The following is a 22,500-nucleotide window of genomic DNA, read 5'->3' on the forward strand; positions in this document are numbered from 1 at the left end:
ATGTACATGCATGGGCAATGTGACATATTAGCGTGACATATTAGCATATGTTAATTTATTCATATATAAGCAGTGTGAATATTTAATAAAGACGCATTCGCCTGGCTCCAGGCAGCCAACAGGTTGTCGTTGATTCCGCTTTGGTTCAAGATATAGTACATGTGGCGACGAGGATGGCTTCGTATATCGGTAGGGTTGGTGAGTTCTGTCGGGAAAAGGAGACGTTTAGTGCATATGTTGAACGGATGGAGAAATTGAATTGGCGGTCAAGCGTTGTACGGTGTGTCAGAATGTGAGAAGTTTGCCTCCTAAGGTGCCTTTGCATCCATGGAAATGGCCATCGAGACCCTTTCAAAGGGTGCACGTGGATTTTTGTCAGAAAGGAAAAGATTATTTTCTGGTTCTCGTTGACAGCCATTCGAAATGGATAGATGTGAAGCCAATGACATCGATCACGACCAACCTCACCATTGATGAATTGAGGCTCATATTTGCAGAGCATGGCCTCCCAGAACAGCTAGTTTCAGATAATGGTCCGCAGTTCACGTCAGATGAGTTCGCGAGATTCATGAGAGAGAATGGAATCAGACATACCTTGGTTCCTCCATATCACCCTGCCTCAAATGGGGCGGCAGAAAGATCAGTCCGTATTGTGAAAGGTGCTTTGGAGAAACAGGTGTTACAGGGAACTGGAGGCATGACGATGAAGCACAGGCTTGCCAACTTCCTGATTAAGTACCGTTCTACACCCCACAGTGTAACTGGTCGAACTCCAGCCGAATTGATGGTAAAAAGGCAATTGCGAACCAGGTTGACTTTGATAAAGCCCAGTTTAGAGCAAGTGGTTGAGCGTAAGCAGTTGAAACAGAAGTTTTACCATGACAAATCGCAAGTTGAGAGGTCGTATGGGGTAAATGAGCCTGTCCGAGTGCGTATCCCCGATAGAGGATTTGGGTCGCAGATAGTGAAGTGGAGTCCGGGTGTGGTCTTGAAAGCGGATGGAAGTCGGTGGTATTTGGTCCAGGTGGGCGGTTCAACAAGGCGTGTTCATGCAGATCATCTCATTGGGGCACTTGGTTATAAGGAAAGGTCAGCTGATTTGGTTGACTCATTTGAAGAAGGGAACTGTTCTTTAGAATGTCAAGGTGTGTTAGAGTCTGAATCTCAAAGTGCGTTGGAGACCGAATCTGGTGTAGAAGGAATTGAAGGACCAGAAGGAATCTCACAGTTTGGTGAAGGCAGCCGAAGTGGACCCGTTCCACTAAATCAAAGCTCGAAAGCATCACCGACATCAGGGAATGAGAACACTGTAGCAATTGGGAGTTCACCGGCTGCTGGTGAAACCGAGGCAGGAAGTACTCCTGAAGTAGCATCGAGAACTCTGAGACGCTCCAGTAGAATTCGAAAGCCAGTGGTTAGGTTGAATTTGTGAAAAGAAAAGATTTCTAGTGATTGACTGAGTGTATTCTTTTTTTTTAAGAAAACCATTTGGTATTTAGAAAAAGAAAACCGTTTCGTATTTCTTTGCTTTTTTTTTGCGGGGAAAGTAGTGTGACATATTAGCATATGTTAATTTATTCATATATAAGCAGTGTGAATATTTAATAAAGACGCATTCGCCTGGCTCCAGGCAGCCAACAGGTTGTCGTTGATTCCGCTTTGGTTCAAGATATAGTACAGGCAACCCATTTCAAATTTCACCCATTAATTGGCCAGGAACTGAGACAATACCACATTACATTGCTGTCTCTCTCATAAACAGAACTATTGGAGGATTGCAATACCTTTTTGTGTCATAACAAGAAAAATTAATAGGCCTTCCCACTTTCAAGCTGATTTTTAGAGGGTATCATGCATGGCTTCTTAAACTAATAATGGATTAGAAGTATTAATAGGCTGTTTACAGTATGTTCTTAAGAAGTCTCATCTGAACATGTGGAATGTTTTGTTTGTTTCCTAGATACATATCATTGCTGGAAAAAGCAGATGACAAATGTGGAAAAACGTGTATTTTACAAGAATTTCAAGCTTAAAGTGCTACTACGACCAAAAAATAATTCTTCTTTTTCTTTGGATTTCAACTGTTAACTAACCCTAACCCTAAGTGACCCAAGTTTTAAGTTCTGACACCTGTTTATTTTAACTTGAATTTTGTTATCTATTGGTCTGCCATTACTAACTTTAAAATCTTCAGAGACCTGGGTCAAGGAGAAAAGGACGTCAAAGACTCACTGGTTTAAGAATGCAATGCGTGTGTATGCGGCTGAATTTAATATGCAGCACAGGAGTTTCGGGCTTTCAGATTTTTCAACTTGTGTTTTGCATATATAATAAGTTGCGTTTAGACGCTAAAATCTTAAGGTAGTGAGTAAATGACGTCACTTTTCCTCAGATCCAACCCTCTAAGGTCCTATCGGTCAGTTTTGAACCTGATTAATGGCAGACCGTGAAATCCAAACCTTACACTCCAAATGAACAGCCTTTGATAAAAATCAAAGCTCAAAATATGAAGAAAAAAAGAATGATTTTTTGAGCATAGGTAGCACTTTAAAATAGTACAGTTATTTAAGGAGGGATGGTTTCTGCTATTTTTTAATCAACGTAACAAGCAATATACATGTTAAAACCAGAAAAATTGAGGCAACTGGGGAACCACCAATGCCAGCAGCATTCCTTTTCTCGTTCGAAACTGGGCAACGAAATTTTAAGGGTTAGTTTTAGTTTCTTAGTAGTAACAATTTACTGATTGGTTCCTTTTTTGTAAGAACATAATTATACTGGTGTCAATTTCGGAGTTAGGACTTGATGCACGTGAGATTCAAAGTCCCATCACTCAACCTTTTTTAGCAAATCCTTACGTTGTTCACACTGCAGACATAATGATTACCTTTAAAGCAGAAGCACATGTACAGTGTAAAAGGGTTTAGCCTTGGTTTCTAACTGGAGTCTGAAAAAGTCAGAGGCAATCTTACAAAACTGGTAGGGTTAGGGTTAAGCCTAACTTTAACTCTTGTAGAAGGGAATTTTAATTACTCCCATGCAATGTCAGATACTTTTCTCTGTTGAGATAAATGCATTCACCCATCGCAAAAGTATTCTGCTGTTTTCAAAACTCCAGATTTAAGAAAACTAGAAGGGGTTTGTCCCACGGCCAAGCTGGGGTGAGGCATAGGCCTGCAAAGGTAGAGACACTATCCAATTTAGCAGGCCATATTTCATACTACAGCCCTTTAACTTGCTTGGGAAAAGAGATATAAATTATAGTATGGCCATCAAAATCTACATGTACATAGCCACAAAATATGACCATTTTGAAATCATTAAATGTAAGTGAAACTGGGTGAATAAAAAAAAAAATTCTTTAAATGAACATTGTAAAGTAACGATACATTTGTATTGTTTCTTTCACGAGTTGTCCATGAAGGTAGACAAGGTATTAATATAATATTGCATATTTAATAAAAAACCCTTTGACATCCAAACCGGCCAGACTTAGTATTTTACTCTGTCTAATGCCAGACGATTTTACTCGTCAGTGGGATTATTATTAAGTGGTGGCTGTGTGGACCAGACGCCCAAGTGCTAGATTAATAATAATAGTCACTTGCGGATGTTATGGGTTCCAATCCTGCATTGTAAATAACCATTTATTGGTTGACTCCTTCCAGTTGGTTTTCTTAGGTGTGATGAAAAGTATCAAAATGAGCAGAATAAAATCCCCTTTGCCCAGAACTTTATGCGAGAGGTTTCATATTGAAAAAGATACCAGCCAAAATAATCAATATTGTCAACCATTACAGTACACATGGTAACTCCAAGGGAAAGTGATTACATAGGTCTGTCCCTGGCTTATGGAGTGGTTTATAGTGTACCCTTCAAAAAAGATCCAAACGGTTTCTGAGACCAAGCACAAAAGAAAATGTTTATTTAAGTGACAAAATAATGGAAAATTACAACGGCTCTAATGCACAGAACAGAAAACAACCTTCAGTTCTGCTCAAGAGAATCAGTATTGTCATTGACAATTACGCTTAAAATGGAAAGAGAAAACAAAAAAAATCTGGAAACAAGAATTACATCGAACCATTTAAAATTTTATCAGCCTCTGAATACCTAAAAGTGCAAAAAATGGTTTCCCCTTTGTTACCCTCCAGCGATGTTTTTGCAACAGCTTATGACCAAGCTGTTTCCTGCAATGATTGTGAGACTGGGGAGTGACGGCCTCTAAATTGCACAAAAATTGACTATTGGTCATTGACATGTAGAGAGCATCTTTGCACTCCTACAAAGCAAATCCTGGTTGCAAGTGGTTCACACCTCAAGCAAAAGAAGCTTATGTTGGAGACACTGGCTTTTTTTTCTGCTCAGTGCTTCAGAATTCTGATGTGTTTAGCCTGCATCAGCTGCCATATAAACAATACAAAAAATGTCAACACTATAGCAAGCAGAAAAGAGCCAATCACATTAGAGTTATGCTGTAGTATTTTAAAATCCATGCCCAGCCAAGTGATTACTCCTTCCTTGCTTTTCCTCTTGTCCTCATCCTGTAGGTTAAATAATCCAAAATAATGATCAATATTCACTAGTGATTAGGTGAACAGTACTGTGAGAACTACTGTAGGCAAATTCAATCGGCAATCTTCTACTGACCCACTCCCAGAGTTGTCTTCTTCATCCACCTCATCTTTTCCCACAGGTTCTTCAACTTTCCCCTCTGCTTCCTATTGTATCACAACGAAACCATAATGATTGTAATAAATTATACTCTCTTGGATGTCAAAGAACTCAAACATTGTTCACAATATTAATGGTAGAGGCATAAAGTTCCCAATGCTTCAGACTATGTTGTCAACAAGGCCACCGAAATTCCAAAAAAATGCCAGTAGCACCCTGCAGACAGGCAAAACTAGTAATTTACAACACAAGCAAATGACATTATGAATGGAAGAACATTGCATACAATAAAATAATATTAAAAAGCAGCAAGAGTTTATTCCACAAATGTGCACTTTCCCTTACCTTTTCTTCATCCTCATTTCTTTCTTTTTCCTAAAGCACAAAACATTGTTAAGTTTTATTCCTTGCTGTTAATCTCAAATTTTGATCTGAGTGACTCGGCAGAACTTAGCAGCAGGTGGTGGGGGGTGGAGAACATGGGCAGGTCAGTTACTTTTAGCCCTTCCAAAAACAAATAGACAGCAAAAAAAGGGAGGGTCACAAGAAATTAAGACATCGTGATCAATTTAATGTTGTTAGAATACAAAATTAATACAAACCATGTATGAAAATAATGCCATACAAAATATTTCCTGCCTTTAAACAAGACAAGCAATCGAAAGTTTTGAATGCAGTGCATCCTATTTTGCCAACAGCATTTTTGGTCCTGTTTGTCCAACAGAGATATCACTTGCATGTTAGGTTTGCTTTATTAGAAATACTGGACCATTTTTCTTGTACCACTGTACATGTATAGCAAATTTAAAGCCATTATTTATCGTGGGCTGGGGGAATGGGTTCCAGGGGAGGGTCAAGACATAATAATAATAATAATAATAATAATAATAATGATAATTATAATAACAATAAAATCTTTATTACCGTGTCAATGTATTTAGCTCATAGAGCTAATTGGGGACACCTACTATTACAAAATAAATAGAAACTATGTACAGTATCATAATAAGTAACAATATAGCTGATAAACTATGCATTAACACTTAAAATTTAAAAAATATTTAGATAACATAAAAAATGCTCGTACAATACAGATAATTTTAAAAAATCACGTGCTGCAAAGATTGCAGCAGTTGCCACTGTCTTCCACTAGGCTGGCCAGGTCAACTCTATGGATATTAGTTTTAAAGATGCTAAGGTTTGGTAGTTCACGCATACAATTTTCTAATTTGGACCAGATAATTTTTATATGGTCCTTGATACCTAAGTGTGTGTTTACCATAGCGTATAGTATTAAATCATGGTATTTCAAAGTCACTATTCCTAAGGTTATAACGAGTACCCTTTCTAGTAAATATCTCAGATATGTAGCTAGGTACTAGATCGTTCTTTACTTTATACATTAGTATTGCTATGTCCTGTAAGCATCTATTATGAAGCATAGGTAACTTAGCACGCTTAAGAAGTTCCTCGTATGTCTCTGTTGTTGTTTTGAAGACTGCATGCAGGGCTCGCTCTTGGATGCGTTCGATTTTCCGCCCATCTGAAGATTTGCAAAAGCTCCAGACTAAATGACAATATGTTATATGTGGCATTATAGCTCTTTTATACAGTATGAGCTTAGCTTGGCATGGTATTAGATTGTGCAAGCACATGAGGACGCCTACTTTCTGGCTGGCTTTCGTGCATATTTCGCTAATGTGTTGTGTAAAGTTAAGGTTCTCCTCTCTATTTACTCCTAGTAGCTTGATTTGTTCAGTTTTCATGATCTCGTCGTTGGCGATGGTGAGAAGGCTGCCCTTCTTATCTTCATCTATGTTTCTTGGGTTAATCGCAAGAGACTGAAACTTATCTGGATTTGCCAAGAGGAAGTTGTTCCTATACCATAACAATGCTTGTTGGCCCTGAGTCACTAGAGTTGATTCAACTTCTTCATAGGTTTTTCCTGTCACAATCATATAATTGGTGGTCATCAGCATAGAGTGTAAGGTTTGAGTCAGGGATATGAAATGCCATATCATTTTGGAACATGTTCCAGAGGAGAGGGCCAAATGACGATCCCTGAGGACAACCACACTCCATAATTCTCCATTCACTCGTGGCCGTTTATTTTTACTCTGTTTAACCTGCTATCAAAAAATGGTCTAATCAGTTCAAGTGAACTGCTACGAAAACCGTAGGCATCCAACTTTTTTAGAATGAGTGAATGGCTTTGTATTTTAAAGCTTTTTACAAATATTATTCATGAATTATCTTTGAAAAATGCGTGGTTACCCCCAATTTTCCTTTTGGATTTCAATAACACTTGTTAAGATCTACGTTTGCATAATCACACACCGGGGAAAAAATATCTTAAATTAGTAGGCACCGTCCTTAAGCTATTCGAAATCAGTACTTTTTGTCTGCCGGAAAGTAGTAGTGCGAGTCTTGTGTTTGTGGACTTTCTCCATCATTTCTCCAAACACCATATGGTGGTCACTCATTTCTAGCTGATAAACCCCACATTTCTTGAACAGATCAGGATTGTTGGTTAAAGTAACATCCAAAAGTGACTCCGAGTGAGCTGTAACTCGAGTGGGTTCAGTTATCATGCACTGTAGATTATTGACTTCTTACAAGTCCTTCAGAAGTTTCCCCTCAGCACGTTTCAATCTGTCCAGATTAAGGTCACCTAAAATGACGACAGACTGCTTTTGGAAGCACGCCCACTGACAGATGTGGTTAAGCTCCTCCTCAACACTTTTAAGATCCTGGAGGCTGGACTCATTTCCCTTCCTTTTCTGTTTTGGGGGCCTGTAGATTGACAGAACTACATGTAACAGATCATTGCTTCCTATCTTCACCTCGACAGCAATTGCCTCGAGAGTCTTGTAGGTCTTTGGCAGGGCCTGCTTCTTAGAAGGCAGAGCTGAAGAGAAGTATGCTAACAGTCTGCCTCCACCCTTTTTCCTGTCTTTTCTATACATGTGGTATCCTGCGAGGTTAAATTGACTGTTGGGATAGGAACTATCCACTTTTGTTTCAGATATTACTATAATATGTGCTCTTAAGAAATTGTTCAATATTTTTAGTTCTTCAAATTTATGTTGTATACTATTGATGTTTAGATGAACAATAAGGGCTCCACTTGAATTCCTTTTCCTTTCCTCAACGATTAGTCTCCCATGAGATTCCCCTATGCAGGGTTTCATTGCGTCCAATGCATTTGCATAAACTGCTTCGCCAGCATTGTTATTTGCATAATCATCTTCCTCCACACTGTTATTTATCGAAATAAATTCTTCTTGTAGACAATTTGTCAGGCATTCTTCTTGACTAAATGGAAGCGAGCATAGAGAGCAGGTCCATTGTATTTCGGCGCAAACCTTGTACCACTTGAATTCAGCCTTTCTTAGGCGTAAACATTTAACATGCAACCAAGTGTTACAATGAACACACAAGGCCTCTTGGTTTGACTGAACAGTTTTCTCGCACTCCTTACACGGGTTTTTTGGCATTCTCTTACTTGAAGGCCCTGGATTTGTATGTACATCGCCACCTACGATAATTCGGCTAAGCTGAAAGGTCCTCGTGTCCTTCGCTGTGTAAGGAATTTTGGACGATAAATATATTTTGCTGCGACCCGCTCGACTTATCAAGCTCAAGCTCATCTTCAATGGTATTAAAGCGGCAAGACGTTCTTGTCCTTCCTCGTTTTTTCCCAAATGGGCTGGTCCGTGTAGTTGTAATTCGACTTTCTCTCATATCATTAAAGCCACTATGAGCGAGAACACAAAATACTTCAGCGAGCTCGGCAATGCTCGGCAATGCTCGGCAATGCTCGGCAATGCTAGTCGGAGGCAGTGTGGCCCAGTGGTTAGGGCGCTTGCCTTGAGATCCGGAGATCCCGGGTTCGAGACCCGCTCTGACCACTCGTTGAATTTGATCCTGGTAGTCCCTGGTTCAACTTCCCAGCCGCACTTGTAAATAGCCAACAGGTTTGCCTCCAGCCAGTTGGGATTCTTAACAGTTGTTGTTGTTCTGTTCTGTCATTTCGTTGTGTTTCATTGGCCCTGAAAAGCCCCTATGGGGAGCGGTCAATTAAGTATGTATTGTATAATGCTCGACCGGTCGCCATGACACTAGTACGGATACTTTGATCCCTTACCAAGGGAGGGTCATTTTATTTCCATTGCATTGCTGAAAATTTCAAACCCACCCCCACCCACCCCTAATTTCATTGAATCTCATTCCTTTCCTTAAAATACCTACCTCTTCACCTCCTTCTGCAGGTGTTTCCTCTTCTTTTGTTTCTTCAGTCTTTAATTAAGAAAGAAGTTGATTAAGCCCATGTACACTGTACCTTGGAAGGAATCTAAGCAATAATCCACAATCCTGTGTACAGCAATCCATAATTCTTAAAATGTACCTTGTCTTCTTCAGGAATAACATCCTCAGTTGGCTCATCAGTCTTCTTCTTTTTTGCAGCAGAATCATTCTTTTCACAAGAGATAAATAGCAATGTTGAACAAAATAATTAACCTCACACTATAAACTTGATGGTATGCACATTCATTTTACTCATTTAAACCATGCATGGATTTGTAAACCCAAGCATTGACACTATGACGAGGTCATCAAAAATTTCTAAGAGATTGCACAGTCCTTACAAAAAGTAGTCACTGAATTCAAGTCTGATTACCAGAGTTCATATTCCAAGCAAGAGGACCACTTGGGACGGATCATCATCATCATGACTTAATTACAGTGTCAAAGTAAAATATTTAGCCGAGGGTAAAATGAATCCTTCTACTAATTGGGGACACTAAGATAAGATCATCTTAGGTTTACAGCTGTCAAGAGTTAACCTAGATAGGTAACCTACAAAATTAATTAATTAATTAATACAGCAATTCACAAGAAAATGATATAGCTATTTACAATAAGAAAGTGCAATGATTTAAATTAACTTAGGTATATTATAGCACGTAAATACCGGTAAATCGATAAAACAATTTGGTCAACGTGTGTCAGTTACTACATAATACGCAGTTCTCACAGTCCGATTGTAGTTTAAGCGAGAGATTGACAAGACGAATCTGTCGTTTAAATGATTTTAAGGATGGCAGATTTTTAAGATTACTAGACAAGCTATTCCACAATTTTGGTCCTATATATCTCAATGAATGTTTCCCATATGATGAAATGGTATATGAAATGAATCATATATGAACTGCGGATATGAAATCAAGTGAAGCTATGATCTTCGCAGTTATGAGCGCAATTTTTGCAATTGCGTAGAGAAGCCTGAAAATTCAGGACTTCAACGGGGCTCTCTACGCAATTTTTTTCAGGCTTCTCTACGCAATTGCAAAAATTGCGCTCATAACTGCAAAGATCATAGCTTCACTTGATTTCTTTCCCATATGTTACCAAATGAAATCTGGGCACATGAAAATCAGCCCCTCTAAAGTTGTACCCAGTGCTGTTCATTAAAAACAGATCTCTAATACCCTGAGGACACATGCCATGCTTCACTTTGTACATCAAGCATGCTATATCTTGAAGCCTCCTTTCGTACAGTGTAGTTAATTTAGCCTTGCTCAGCAGCTCAGTTCTCATACGTGAATTGACCATCCCTAAAGACTGCACGCAGACCCCTCTCCTGAACACGCTGAGAGTTTTCTCTTATCACTTGCTCTGCAGAAATGCCATGTAAGGTGGCAGTAAGTAAGATAGGGAAGTATTGCAGCCGTAGGCACTAAATTTTTTAGTCTCATCAGTACGCCAATCCTCTGACGGGCTTTTTTTTACACGTGATATTTATGTGTTCACTAAAATTAAGCTCCATCAGTCATGGTGATGAATCCAGTCCAACCACCACATTGGTCAACATAATGGTCAACTTTCTTGTCAAGGGTTAGAATATCTAGTGTCATATATTTGAACTGTGGAATAGAATGAAATGAAAGTTGGAAAGATCATCCCGTTTGGAGCTGTAACCAGCTTCCAACCAGCTAAGTAACAAACCCGACACCAGGAGACGAAAAGGTGCCTACAATTCGTTAACAATAATCAGATATTAAATGCATATTCACCTTGCTTCCAGGGAAACAGCACGCAGCAATTAAAACAAACGGTAAAATAACAACAATAACAAACAGCACCCATAACCATGGTCTCTCACTGGTCGCTTCAAGCAGGTTACTAACGATTCCACCCTGCAACCAAAAAAAAAAAAAATTGGAAACAAGCCTCAAAGTAAGTATCATGGTGCCACTGCAGCATTAGGCTGATTGAATTTCAGTGTTTGGACAACATTTTTATCCTGTTTGGTATCTTGTTGGTCAATCAGCAACATAAACACAATAGGAAATGGACCTCTTTAGCTTCTACGTTTGGTTTTCCCATTTCAGACCACATGATCTGTTACTACAGGGAACAGTTTCTTTCAAATGTCGTCTTATGAACGTGAAAAAACAAAAGAAATTCGGTACAAGCTAAAGAGGTATCTTCAACAGCTAGGAGATAATCACTTACCTCATCATCTCCACCATATGTTTCTTTGACATTCTTCTTTACCCAACTGGAATGGAAGAATAAAACCTTTTGTAAACACATGTGCCTCAGCTTATATTTCACTGCCAGTTAAATGTACAGAGCTTTCAATTTGGCACAAGTTCAACAATACCGTAATTTATCATTGAAGTGCACCTAACCTCAAAGTATTTTCTTCTGCAAAGCTAAAGGTTAAAATACATTTTACCTTTGCTCCTCTAGATTTTTACATTAAGTAGGCTTAACAAGGTACAAGAGAGTAACAAAATAAGCATTCATTTGTCCCATGGCTCAGAGCTAGTGAGAGGTCAAATCAAATCAAATCAAATCAACGTTTATCCCGCAATGTTAACTTGATCAGCTGAAAGATCACTCAGCTAAATCTCAGATACTCCAATGGATTATGGCAGAAAATGGTCTTTGCAGATGCTCCAGTAACAATTTGAGTCTGTTTATCAGACTATGGGCATTTAGATGAAGTCAAGAAAAATTTGGGTTGGAATGTTTAGTTTGTTGTTCGTCTTCAACTACCGGTAAATAATTGCTGGAAGTGGGACAAAAGGCAAAGTTTCGATCTGGGCCAAGATATATAAATTATATGATATAAGACTCTGAAATCTTGGGTTGTTCAAAAGTATTAAATGAGAGATTACTAAAACGATCAGTATCATAATTTATTTTAAGGGCCGTGAGATAATTCATATGAGACAGCACCGAAAGAAATCATTTATATTATCCAAGCAAATAACTGAAGCGTAAAGATAACAAACCAGAATCACCTTTGATCAACGTTCACAGAACATTTACATTCATTTGACGACTCAAATAAATAAATATACTTTAGCTTGCATAGCTTTCCTGTTCAGCTACATGTAGATGTAGAAGTTCGGTGTGATTCCTGATCTTGACTGGGCAAGAGTCTGCCAATGTTCTGAGGAAGACAGTAAAGTTCTTCACCCAGCAGTAACTGTAATGGTGACGTTCCTGAAACTTCTTTGCGTCAATTAGCAATTTCTTCAAGTCTTTGGAGTCAATTAAGTGATCGTATAACACGGCTTCACTCAATTAAGTGAAGCCAGTTACTGTTACAGTAAGTGAAACAGTTTACTGTCTTCCTCAGAAAGTTGGCAGACTCTTGCCCAGTCAAGATCAGGAATCGCACCAAACTTCTACATCTAGCATTTATATATAAAGACGTGTCTTCTGATAATCCAAGAGAATTTGGAGAGACTTTACTGACTTCTTTACAGTGATTCATGATTAATTTTGTTCTTTTTCAAGTCTTTTTAAACTTCGAGAACTTACAAATAATGGGCATAGGGGCTGAAGTGGCACTTCTTGTTGGTGTGTGATGGGCAATATCAATGTCTTGCAAAGAAATTTCTACTCCCATACATTTGTAACTTCAAACCACTTGACACAGAGTGGAGGTTGCCGTAGCAGACTCGTGAGGTTGCACTTCAGGAATCCAAATTATTTTCACGTTGTACTGGTACATGTAGCTATAGCCGTCAATGGCATCAATAGCTTTGGCTAAATCACCCACTCGCTTTGCTAAAACATCCAGTCTTTTGCTAAAACCTTGAATCTCTATTTTAGCTTCTTCGCGGAAGGCATGCAGTCAGGCCATCATAACAGGAATTATGAAACTCAACACATTTGGCTGTTTCAATGTCCGTTGATGGACTGCCATTACTCTCACTCTAGGTTTGTTTCTCTGTCAGCAAGGGAAGACTCTAGGCTTGTAAACTCAGACTGTAGCTTCTCCAATTGTGCTTGTAAATTGTCGTTCTTTTTTCTAAGACTCTTAAGTCTGTCTGCAGGCATAATTCGTGGATAATTCAGCCAAATTTGGATTCTGGATCATCAGAATCGAGTACTTGATCAACGTACCTTGCTTCTGCTATGGCTTCTGCGAACCAATCGCCAACCATAGCGTTCAGCACTTCATTTTAATCCGGGTGATAAATGCTTTGACTGTTTCCTCACATTTCAACTTATGCTCCTTTCCTTCAATGACATCAAGAACTTATTTACATTGCAAAGTTCTTCCAAAACTATAATGCAAAAGAGTTTTTGACATCATTGAAGGAATCGGCCCATGCCTCTCACTGCCTCTGCCATGGGACAAATGATTGCCATCATCTTTCTCTTACATACTTCATGAGGTAAATTAAAAAGTAACATGAGAGAGGCAAAGGTAAATAAATGTTTGATATTTGACTTTTGTTCAAGTAAATATTTTTAGGTTAGGTGCACTTAGCTGTATTATCAAGACATCACTTTTTAAAGGCAGCTTTAGAGGGCAATAGAGAGCACACAGACTGTGTATACTAACCTATCAGCAGCAAACTTGTCAGCAACATACTTGTCATTGGTGACAATAAAGTTATCAAACAATATTTCAGAAGTCATAGACCAGAGTTCAAGACCAACAGCTGCCTACAGCAAACAAACAACTAAAAATCACTTCATGCTTCACTTAACCATTCCCTCCTAAGAGGGACAGATTTTACTTGACATAATGGGGGCTGCTTTAGGGGTGAATGGATTAAACATGAATCTTAAAGGCAAAATAGGTAGTATCCAAATCAAGAACATCTAAACATTAACATATGCCCCAAAAAAGACATCCAAAGAACATCTCTAAGCACTCAGTGCAAATTCCAGTGCACAAGTTTAGAAAATGATTAATAAAATATTAATGGATAACATTCATGCAATCCAACTTACAATAGGTGTCATCTTAAAGGGTTCCTTATCTTCAAAATAATCTGGGTTAGCAATCTTCCTAGGCTTCCATATACCCTGCAATACATTTTTCTCCATTTAGTACTGTCAAAGACAACTATTTATCATGTAACACTATGTTAACACCTAGGTGGCACAACATAGGGTGCCCAGGAACATGAGGGCTGGAACAATCAATCCCAAAAACCAAGCTGGTAGAACACCCAACAGTCTGCACTAGCCACAACCCAGCCACAAACCCCACCTGCCAGCCCCAGCCCCAGCCCTATCATCCATCCCACAGAACTGGAAGAACAGTGGAGAACCTACATGTAGATAACAAGTAATATTACAAAGGGGAAGCAAGCTGCACAAAAATGTCCCATACACTGAGCACAGTACTACCAGCACATGCATAGGCTGCATCAGAATACCACTGACCCAGTGAATGCTACAACGCCCTGCAATCACGCCCAGAACAGTAATGCAATTTAAGCCTGAAATGCTTGAATGTACACCTAAAACTGCTACCCCAAGCACTGAGTAAGTTTGCTCCTCGTTAACTAATATGCCTCATTCACACCAAACCTTAAAGAGCCTTACTCACCCACTCTACTTTGCACGCCTTTGTTGTTGTTGTTGTTATCCAGGAATTTGGAGTGTCTACTTCCATAGTTATAATTATGGACAAGTATCGTTTGAGCTATTTCTGCACTCGTGAGAAAAATTATAACAATTTTGTCAGGGAAATAAAAAAAAAACACTTCAAAGATGCTCAAGGAGGATTATCCTGTGAAATTAAATGGATTTCAATCAGAAAAACAGCAGATTACCTTGCCATTACGAGCACTTATCTATGACGTGTGGAGCTACATCTCCAGGGAATTCAAGAGGGAAATACAGTTTCTACACGTGGTGCTTATTTAGTTGTTTGAACTTTTCACTGGACCTCAATTAATAAGCAAGCAACCCATATTTATTTTATACCCAAGCAGTTCACAATGGAAACAATAAGGCAAGATAGTTTAATGCGCTGCTTGTGCGATACTTGGTAAACTAGACCCTCCGTGAGGGTACACTGGGTTGCCTGTGGTACGTGCAGCGTTCCACGCAGAAGTCATACCAGCAGAGGCCCTTTGGCTCACAGGTCTTCACACGTTCGTACGACGAAACAGATCCTTTTGTGAGGTTAAAAACCTGGCGACCGGCCTATTAATTAATCATTTGTCAGAAAGAAGAAATTCCTGTCCTCTTTAAAAAAAATTGACACGCATTGCTTACGTGTGGTAGTGAAGTAACACAGCAATTTATTCCATAATGTCAACTGAACTGTGTGTTGTCTTCCAGGAGCTTCAAGTTGTCCTTGCGTAATATGTAGCTCTAACAGTGCACGATATTGTTTTGGTATTGTGTATCATTGTAGTGAAATGGTAGAAGTCTTCGGTAAATAGCCTGAGAAGACATGTGGTTACTAGCAAAGTACTGAGCCCAGAAAGATTGAAGAAAATAAATGGGAAGTGAAAAACATTGTCTTCTGGGATGACATGTTGACCGTTGTCTTTGCGTAATATGTAGGTCTAACAGTACACGATATTGTTTTGGTATTGTCTATCATTGTAGCGCCATGGTATAAGTCTTAGATAAATAGCCCCTTGAGAAGACATGTGGTTACTAGCAAAGTACTGAACCCAGAGAGACTGAAGAAAATAAAAGGGAATCGAGAAACATTGGCTTCTGGGCTGACATGTTGATCGTGCAACTTCTTTCCACCACAAGTGTAAGCGTGCACTGACAGCATCTGACAGCATCTGAAAGCTTTGTAAACAACAGTTGAAAGCTGAAGTTATTCCTATTCGGCGGGGTTAGTATCTGGATGGGCGACCTAAGAAATATACCACTCAGTAACAGAAGCATAGGACCGAAAATTCTATTTTAATGCTATCAAATGCGAACCAAGCAAGATACAGATTTTGTTAGCTTGCTTTATCCAAAACAAATATTGATGTAAAAGTAAATAAATATGGATACACAGTTTTTAAGAAGAGCAGAAGGAAGTTTCAGGACGGTCGATCGAGCATAAAATATTTTGCCATCGGTAATAAAATCTACGACATGAAAACAACATTTATTTTGAACCACGAATATAAAAAGTTACCATCAGCGAAAAACAGTTTGGGAGATTTTAGTTGTTTTGTTGTAATTGTACAAGTTTGGCTGCACCGAGTAAATCGCACATCGAATTCAGCGAGCGCAGTGATCAAGTTACCGCGTTATTTTACCGCGGCATGTTTACTCGCGAAACAGTGAAGCATCTGTGTCAAATGATGCCAAGCTACCGGGTTTTTGTTTTTGTTAGTTTTCTTTTTATTTCGATTGTTATAAATTTTGACAAGAAATGTGCGAATTCAACACAAAGATCACAATCGCGCAACTCTCAGAGGTTGACCATTGTTTCTGGAAAATCAAAAATTTACTCTCCAAGACAAGGTTATTTATCACCAGGTAATTCCATCGTTTTGGTAATAGCAGCTACTTTATTATTCATCAGCGTCACAATCTTTTGCCGATTTTGGGGGTCATTTTGTTGAAACTCAAGCACGCTTCCAACAGACCTGTTTATTTTCGTGACTAATGCGTTATCACAAAAATTCTCCCCGTATCACATTTCAACACATGTATGCAAATTTGCTAAGCTCGAAAATTACACAACATGATAAATTTACAAAAGCTAGAAATTTCACAGAAATATTTTCCAGCGAAACATTTATTGAAACAAGCAACATATTTGCTATAAGAGGCAAGAAACCCTTCCTATTTCAGTTGCGTGCGTGCAAGCGAAACAAACAATCACAAAGCATATGCAATTAAACAAATTAACATTGAAGGAATCGAACGCCAACAAGAATGCATCACAGTGTTTACTCAAGTCGCATCTTAGTTGTCTGACAATTTACATTTACCGGTATTTTGTACTCAACTCAGCAAAGGTGTAAAATATTTGGAAATGTGACAGTGAAAAATTACTTGAATGAAAGCTTGTTGTCTCTTTTGTGCTTTATTATTTACGGTCAAGGTTCTTTCGAAAAGGGTTGAATGTGAACTGTCAGAAATTTATTAAATCATAGTTAGTAACTATGGTTAAATCCATAAAAAAATTGCTATTTGATTTCCGTGTTTTATATAATACCAAGTTAGTAAAATATTAGAAACAAAGCTCACTTGATATCCAAAGGCGAAAAATGAAATTGTTGTCGAAGACCATTACTCGTCTCTTACAATCCAGATATTTATTTTTCAGCGCTGTCTTGCTCATACAATTGACGATCCATTCTTGAGCTCCATGAGGGTATATTTTGTTTAAAGATCCACTAAAACGCCATTCACGTCAATGACTTATTAGTGAAATTTCCAATTGTTATACTGGAAGACTGTGCAGAGTTGAGAACAGGTAAATACAAATCTGACAAATAGCGAGACAACTGAGATAACAGATCCACTATATGGATTCCTTATCTGTCTTTGTTGAACCCACACTGAGTTACCAGAGAACTGTTCATTTGGTTTGAGTGTTGTACAAAACACCACGCTTGGCAAAATGTTAGGAAGACTGCTCACTTTGATTACGGCTCGACGGGCGACAGATTGTTGTCGAAGTCCATTACTCGTCGCTTCTAACATTCGACCGCCTGTCCTGTCCAGTATCCAATTCGCTTGCCATTATTGAGCTTCATTAGGGTACATTTTGTTCAAAGATCCCCTAAAACGCCATTCGCGTTACATGACTTTCGACGCCATTGCCGGTTAAGTTAATCGTTCTACTGTGTCCACCAGAGAAATCTACGCATTTCCCACTACCCTCTCGATCCTAAGAAAATACGCGTAGAAGGCTCTATGCACAAAGACACCACTTAGCAGGGGAGTGACAGGCAGGACTTTTACCGACACGGAAAAAAATAAAAAAAAAAAAAAGAAAACGAAAAATAAAAAAACGACGAAATTAAAGACAGATTCCGACTGGGTTGGCAACCCAGTAATAATGCAAGCGGTTGGCGATGAGCGAGTATAAAGTAGCCTAAAGATAGTTTCAGTGTGGCACGTGCAATACACAGTTGTAGCATTAGATGAAATGCTCTCATTCTACGTTCCTAGAATGTCTTCTTCTTCAAGTTTACCAAGTCTTCAAATGGGTGTTGAATCCAACAACAATTTCTTCTTCCCCTAAGTAAACACAAACTGACCTTCTGACCTCTATAGTTTTAAACTTTTCCAGACCAAGAATAAAATGTCAGACACAAGCTTGCTTCCACAATTTCTTCTTCCTCAGCGAGAAAATGAAATGAACAGATATGGATAAAGGCTTTTACTGGTCGTAATGGAGATCAGTATTCAAATGTTGCCGAAGGCTTGCCTTGCCTCTTTGTTCATTGCCGCCAGCCTGAGCGGAAGACACGCACAACAATAATTGCTTGAACAGAATTATCGATCGGAAGGCGGATTCGCTGTTCGTGATTCAAGTCATACACAAATAATCATAGAAACTGAAATTCTAATAAACATAGGTTACTTTCCCGTGGAAAACAGAATTATATAGCCCATAATGACATCCCATGGAAAAAGATTACTTTACACAGTCAGAATTCAGAGTTTCAGGGACCCTGAAAATGGCGACTGAAGTAATGCGGGTATGCAATGTAAAGTGGGTGAGTAAGGCTCTTTAAAAACACATTAAAAAAGAAAAGCTGTTAAGTTAAATATGGTTTCAAATTGCCTTCATGTTAAATTACCTATGTGTACTGATTTTGTCAACTTCAAATTTAGTACTGATGAATGCATGTAAATTAAAACTTGGTAAAAGCCAGTATACGTCCTATCTTTTTTTTTTTTTTTTTTTAACCCAGATTAATTTATTAAACACGTCTACAGTGTAACTGGTGTGAATGGGGCACAAGTTAAATCACATTGAACCCTCTGTAAAGTAAAAAGAAATAACCTCCAAAAAAATCAATAGCACAGAAGATGAATTGACATGATCTGATGAAATTTTAGGCTGGATTAAAATAATTATTATAATTATATAATTATTAATTTAGTGTCATACTTAACCTTGTAATTAGGATTATCAATAAGTGGTGCTGACCACTTTCCTTTATAGGCAGGATTATCTATCACAGGAGGCTTCCATTCACCACATCCAACCTTCTCACATTTTGGATTTGCTGGAAGACAATACAGAAAAACCCAAGAAAAATAAGAAATAAATTATTAATGTTTATGTTTGATAGACCGCCACATGCTCACTTTGACCGATTTTTAGTCATGCAAACAATAATTCAATCTGGCTAAGCAAGGTGAAACTTTAGATTGATACCAGTACACTACCATGATGCTCACATCATATACAGCTGTACATAGAATTACATATATAACCTTTATTAGGATGTCTAAGCATTCTAGCGCCACTTGGCACTAATTGGGGACAAATTTAAAACCAATTAAGCTTAACTATCAAATCAAGACATGAAAACAGAGGTTACCAGGTAATAAGTTTTTGTCATCTCAAGACAACATTTACAGCATAACTTACAGACAAAGTTTATTTATAAATCTTTGGCTTCCCGTGCCAATGTTTATTCCTGATACTGTAGTTAAGTTTCACTGTGTACATGTCAAGCCACAGTCAGTTTCATCTCAAATGCAACATTTAAAGCAGAACTTCAAAGTTAACTTTTGTTTTAACATTAAACTATGTGAAGATGTTCAAATTTCAAAACAAATCTACGAAAAAACTAACTTACAAAGTTTATTGTTAAAAGTTCAGCTTCAGGTCCTTAATTAAGTCACCACAACGTCAATGCTTGTAATTAAGTTTAACTTATGTACATTTCTAAGAAATGTTTGCTTTAATGCTTTGCACAATCTAGTTGTAGCCTAAAACAAAATTCACTGCTGCTTACAGAGACAAAAGTAACATATAAGACGTAACTTGCCTTGTAAAAGACTTTTAAACTCTATGGTATTTCAGACTGACTGAACCTCTATGGTTACCTGCGAATGTCCGCTAATGGCATTTTCGTAGGGCGTTTTCCCTAACATAGTCGGTTTTTCAATGAAATTGTCGTGTAAGACAAATTGTTTTCAGGCAATGCTATTAGCAGGTTCAAGCAACCACAACGTAAAAAAAACGCGACAATGGGAACAATAAAATAAAGGCATCAGGTTCAAGAAGCAAAACAAAAACTCTCATCGTGCAAGTTTTAAAGTTCTAGTTTATAGATCAACCTTAGGGGAATAAAGAATGAATGAACTTCCGTTGCATAAACTCACTAACTTGGTGCCCCAACAAAACCTCCTAAACTTTATCCATGCATGGCAGCACTGTGATTGGTCTATAGTTTATATCCCTTTGTTTATCATCCTTCTTATGTAATGGTATCTATTCTGCACACTTAGGCTTTGCTATCCATTCTCCATTTATAATCCCTGGGTTAAAAATCACAGCAAGAGATTGATGGGGCTAACTCACATGCCTCAAAGATTCACGTTTAAGAGTGCAGGGGGATTAGGGGGGTAAGGTAGGATTGAGTAGATAAGAGAAAAAACATCCATTGTTAACCATTAGGCTGCAGGTCTTCTATGAAGATTAAGGGAAAAGATGGATAGAAGAAAACATGTAGGTCATTTGTAGAGGTTATCTTTCATTGACCATAACTCAAAAAGAAACTTCAAAAAGTCCTGAAGGTTGCTAAAGCATATCCCATTCAATACAGAATGAAAAAAGTCCGTGAAGCAACAGACTCACCAATTTGTGGAGCCTCCCATTCTCCATCCTCTTCTGGGTCCCAGTCATCAGGCTTTACCCCATTAGGATCAGGTACAAATTCTGGCTCATCATCAAGCCAGTCATCTGGTTTCTGAAAGCCAATTCAACAAGTTTTCTAAAAATTTCAGTTTATTTAGCCACATTACATATATTACATAGTACAGTATAAAAAAAAAAAGACACATGGCAAGGGAGCCCAGAGCAAACCATGGGGCTTGTAAGACCTGGGACCAAATCTCGTTCCCACCCTTGTCACTGCAGAGAAAGACCCCGGTTAAGCTGGGAGGTGAACAAAATATGTGTCAGGGGAGGGGAGGCAATGTAGGCCTTGTCATCACTGCGATTGAGGGAATCAGCATGCATTTGATTTTGTGGTCAGATGAGCATCAACAAAACATTTCATGGAAAGGTATTTTAAGTACCACACATGGAATTTGACGTGACAGGCAAAAGATTGTTGTCAAATCAACTGGACGCTTCAGAAAATACACTTCGTGTTGTTGCCGTTTTCTCTTTCCCTGTATTCGCCATCTTGAAGAATGCCTGCTGTTACAAGGCATGGAGAACAATCTTGTTACCAGGTTCCTTTGATGCTCTGAGCACGAACTTACCACCTCATTAGAACCTTTAACCAGATGAACATCCTTGTGAACATGTGCAGGTATTAGATTTTGTCCTTTGATTTTAGTTTTTCTTTCGAACGTTAAACAAAGCAATTCATAAGTCCCAAGCTTGAACAGGGAGTAGACAGTTTTGACTTACATGTATTTATATTTCAACAACTTCTAGTAAATTGTCATTGTTAAATATTTTTACAACTGCACACAGCTCAGTAGCATTAATTTAGTTTATATAAACGCACAACGTGAAATATATTTTAAGTGCCGGTAAAATAAGAGACATTTTTATCAAGCAAACGTAGCGCTTGGTGTATTGTTTTATGTATGTTCTGTAGAAACAACATTAGCAACTCTTAAACAAAACCAACTACTGTCATTTTCACCTAAGTGTGGACACGTCACGAGGAAAACATGCTCTAACTGGTCGAAAACATGACAAGTTTTGTCTTCAATCCTTTGAAGTTTGAGGGATGTTTATGCAAGTTTTCCTAGAATGGCAGCAAGACTGGATAACAAAGACTTTTTCTAAGAAATTAACCTTGATCTGATAAAGTATGCTTCAAATATGTTCAGTCAAACTATCACATGCAAAAGTTTGCTTATGTTAACGGCTGCCAAACGCAAGTTCAAAGAACATGTTTTCCCGTCGCTTAGATGAAAACGACAATATTTTTGTGAACGTTAATTGCCACTCAACATCACAGGTCTGGGAATTCATCTCCTGTGGAAATATAATCATCAGCTCTTTTGACTTTTTTGAAACTTACATTGTAAGGTAAAGATTATTTCTTTAAAAAATGCCTTGTCAAATGAATAAGATTTCACCCATTTGCGGGACCAAAATAATTATACTGAAAACTCGACCCTACAGGGCTAAAAAAATATTTGAATTCCACCTTTCCTGTTGGGCAAGTAACTCTCAAATTTTGCTTGCCCAGGGCACTTCGCCGCTTGGCCAAGTTTTCAACCTCATTAATAATTCATGAAACCAAAAATGGAAGTCATACTTATGGGCAGGTGTTGACTTTAGTCCTGTTAGTGCTGATCACTTTCATGTTTACGCCATTCTATTCACTTTTTGTAATAATTAACATGGATGAACACTGTTATAATCACATT

At 38.3% G+C, this 22,500-nt stretch overlaps 2 protein-coding genes and 1 pseudogene across 2 annotated transcripts in view; 1 reads left to right on the forward strand and 2 right to left on the reverse strand.

Moving 5' to 3' along the window:
- The window catches only part of LOC138000061 (alpha-1,3-mannosyl-glycoprotein 4-beta-N-acetylglucosaminyltransferase B-like), a 31,842-nt gene extending 28,360 nt beyond the window's left edge, over positions 1-3,482 (forward strand). The window contains exon 13 of the mRNA XM_068846203.1: positions 1,961-3,482. Coding sequence (XP_068702304.1) covers positions 1,961-1,990 — 30 coding nt within the window. The 3' untranslated portion in view covers positions 1,991-3,482. The remainder of the gene's footprint in view (positions 1-1,960) is intronic.
- A 412-nt stretch (positions 3,483-3,894) lies between these two features.
- LOC138000060 (calnexin-like) overlaps positions 3,895-22,500 on the reverse strand; it is a 37,786-nt gene continuing 19,180 nt past the window's right edge. Inside the window, exons 9-19 of the mRNA XM_068846202.1 lie at positions 20,741-20,852; positions 19,045-19,157; positions 13,945-14,019; positions 13,550-13,653; positions 11,194-11,239; positions 10,752-10,874; positions 9,083-9,151; positions 8,926-8,973; positions 5,020-5,049; positions 4,651-4,721; positions 3,895-4,544 (exon numbers count right to left, since the gene is read on the reverse strand). Of these exons, the coding sequence (XP_068702303.1) occupies positions 4,511-4,544; positions 4,651-4,721; positions 5,020-5,049; positions 8,926-8,973; positions 9,083-9,151; positions 10,752-10,874; positions 11,194-11,239; positions 13,550-13,653; positions 13,945-14,019; positions 19,045-19,157; positions 20,741-20,852 (825 nt within the window). The 3' untranslated portion in view covers positions 3,895-4,510. The remainder of the gene's footprint in view (positions 4,545-4,650; positions 4,722-5,019; positions 5,050-8,925; positions 8,974-9,082; positions 9,152-10,751; positions 10,875-11,193; positions 11,240-13,549; positions 13,654-13,944; positions 14,020-19,044; positions 19,158-20,740; positions 20,853-22,500) is intronic.
- On the reverse strand, positions 6,954-8,450 carry LOC138000062 (uncharacterized; annotated as a pseudogene).

Source organism: Montipora foliosa, chromosome 4 (assembly GCF_036669935.1).
Source record: "Montipora foliosa isolate CH-2021 chromosome 4, ASM3666993v2, whole genome shotgun sequence".
Lineage (NCBI taxonomy): Eukaryota > Metazoa > Cnidaria > Anthozoa > Scleractinia > Acroporidae > Montipora > Montipora foliosa.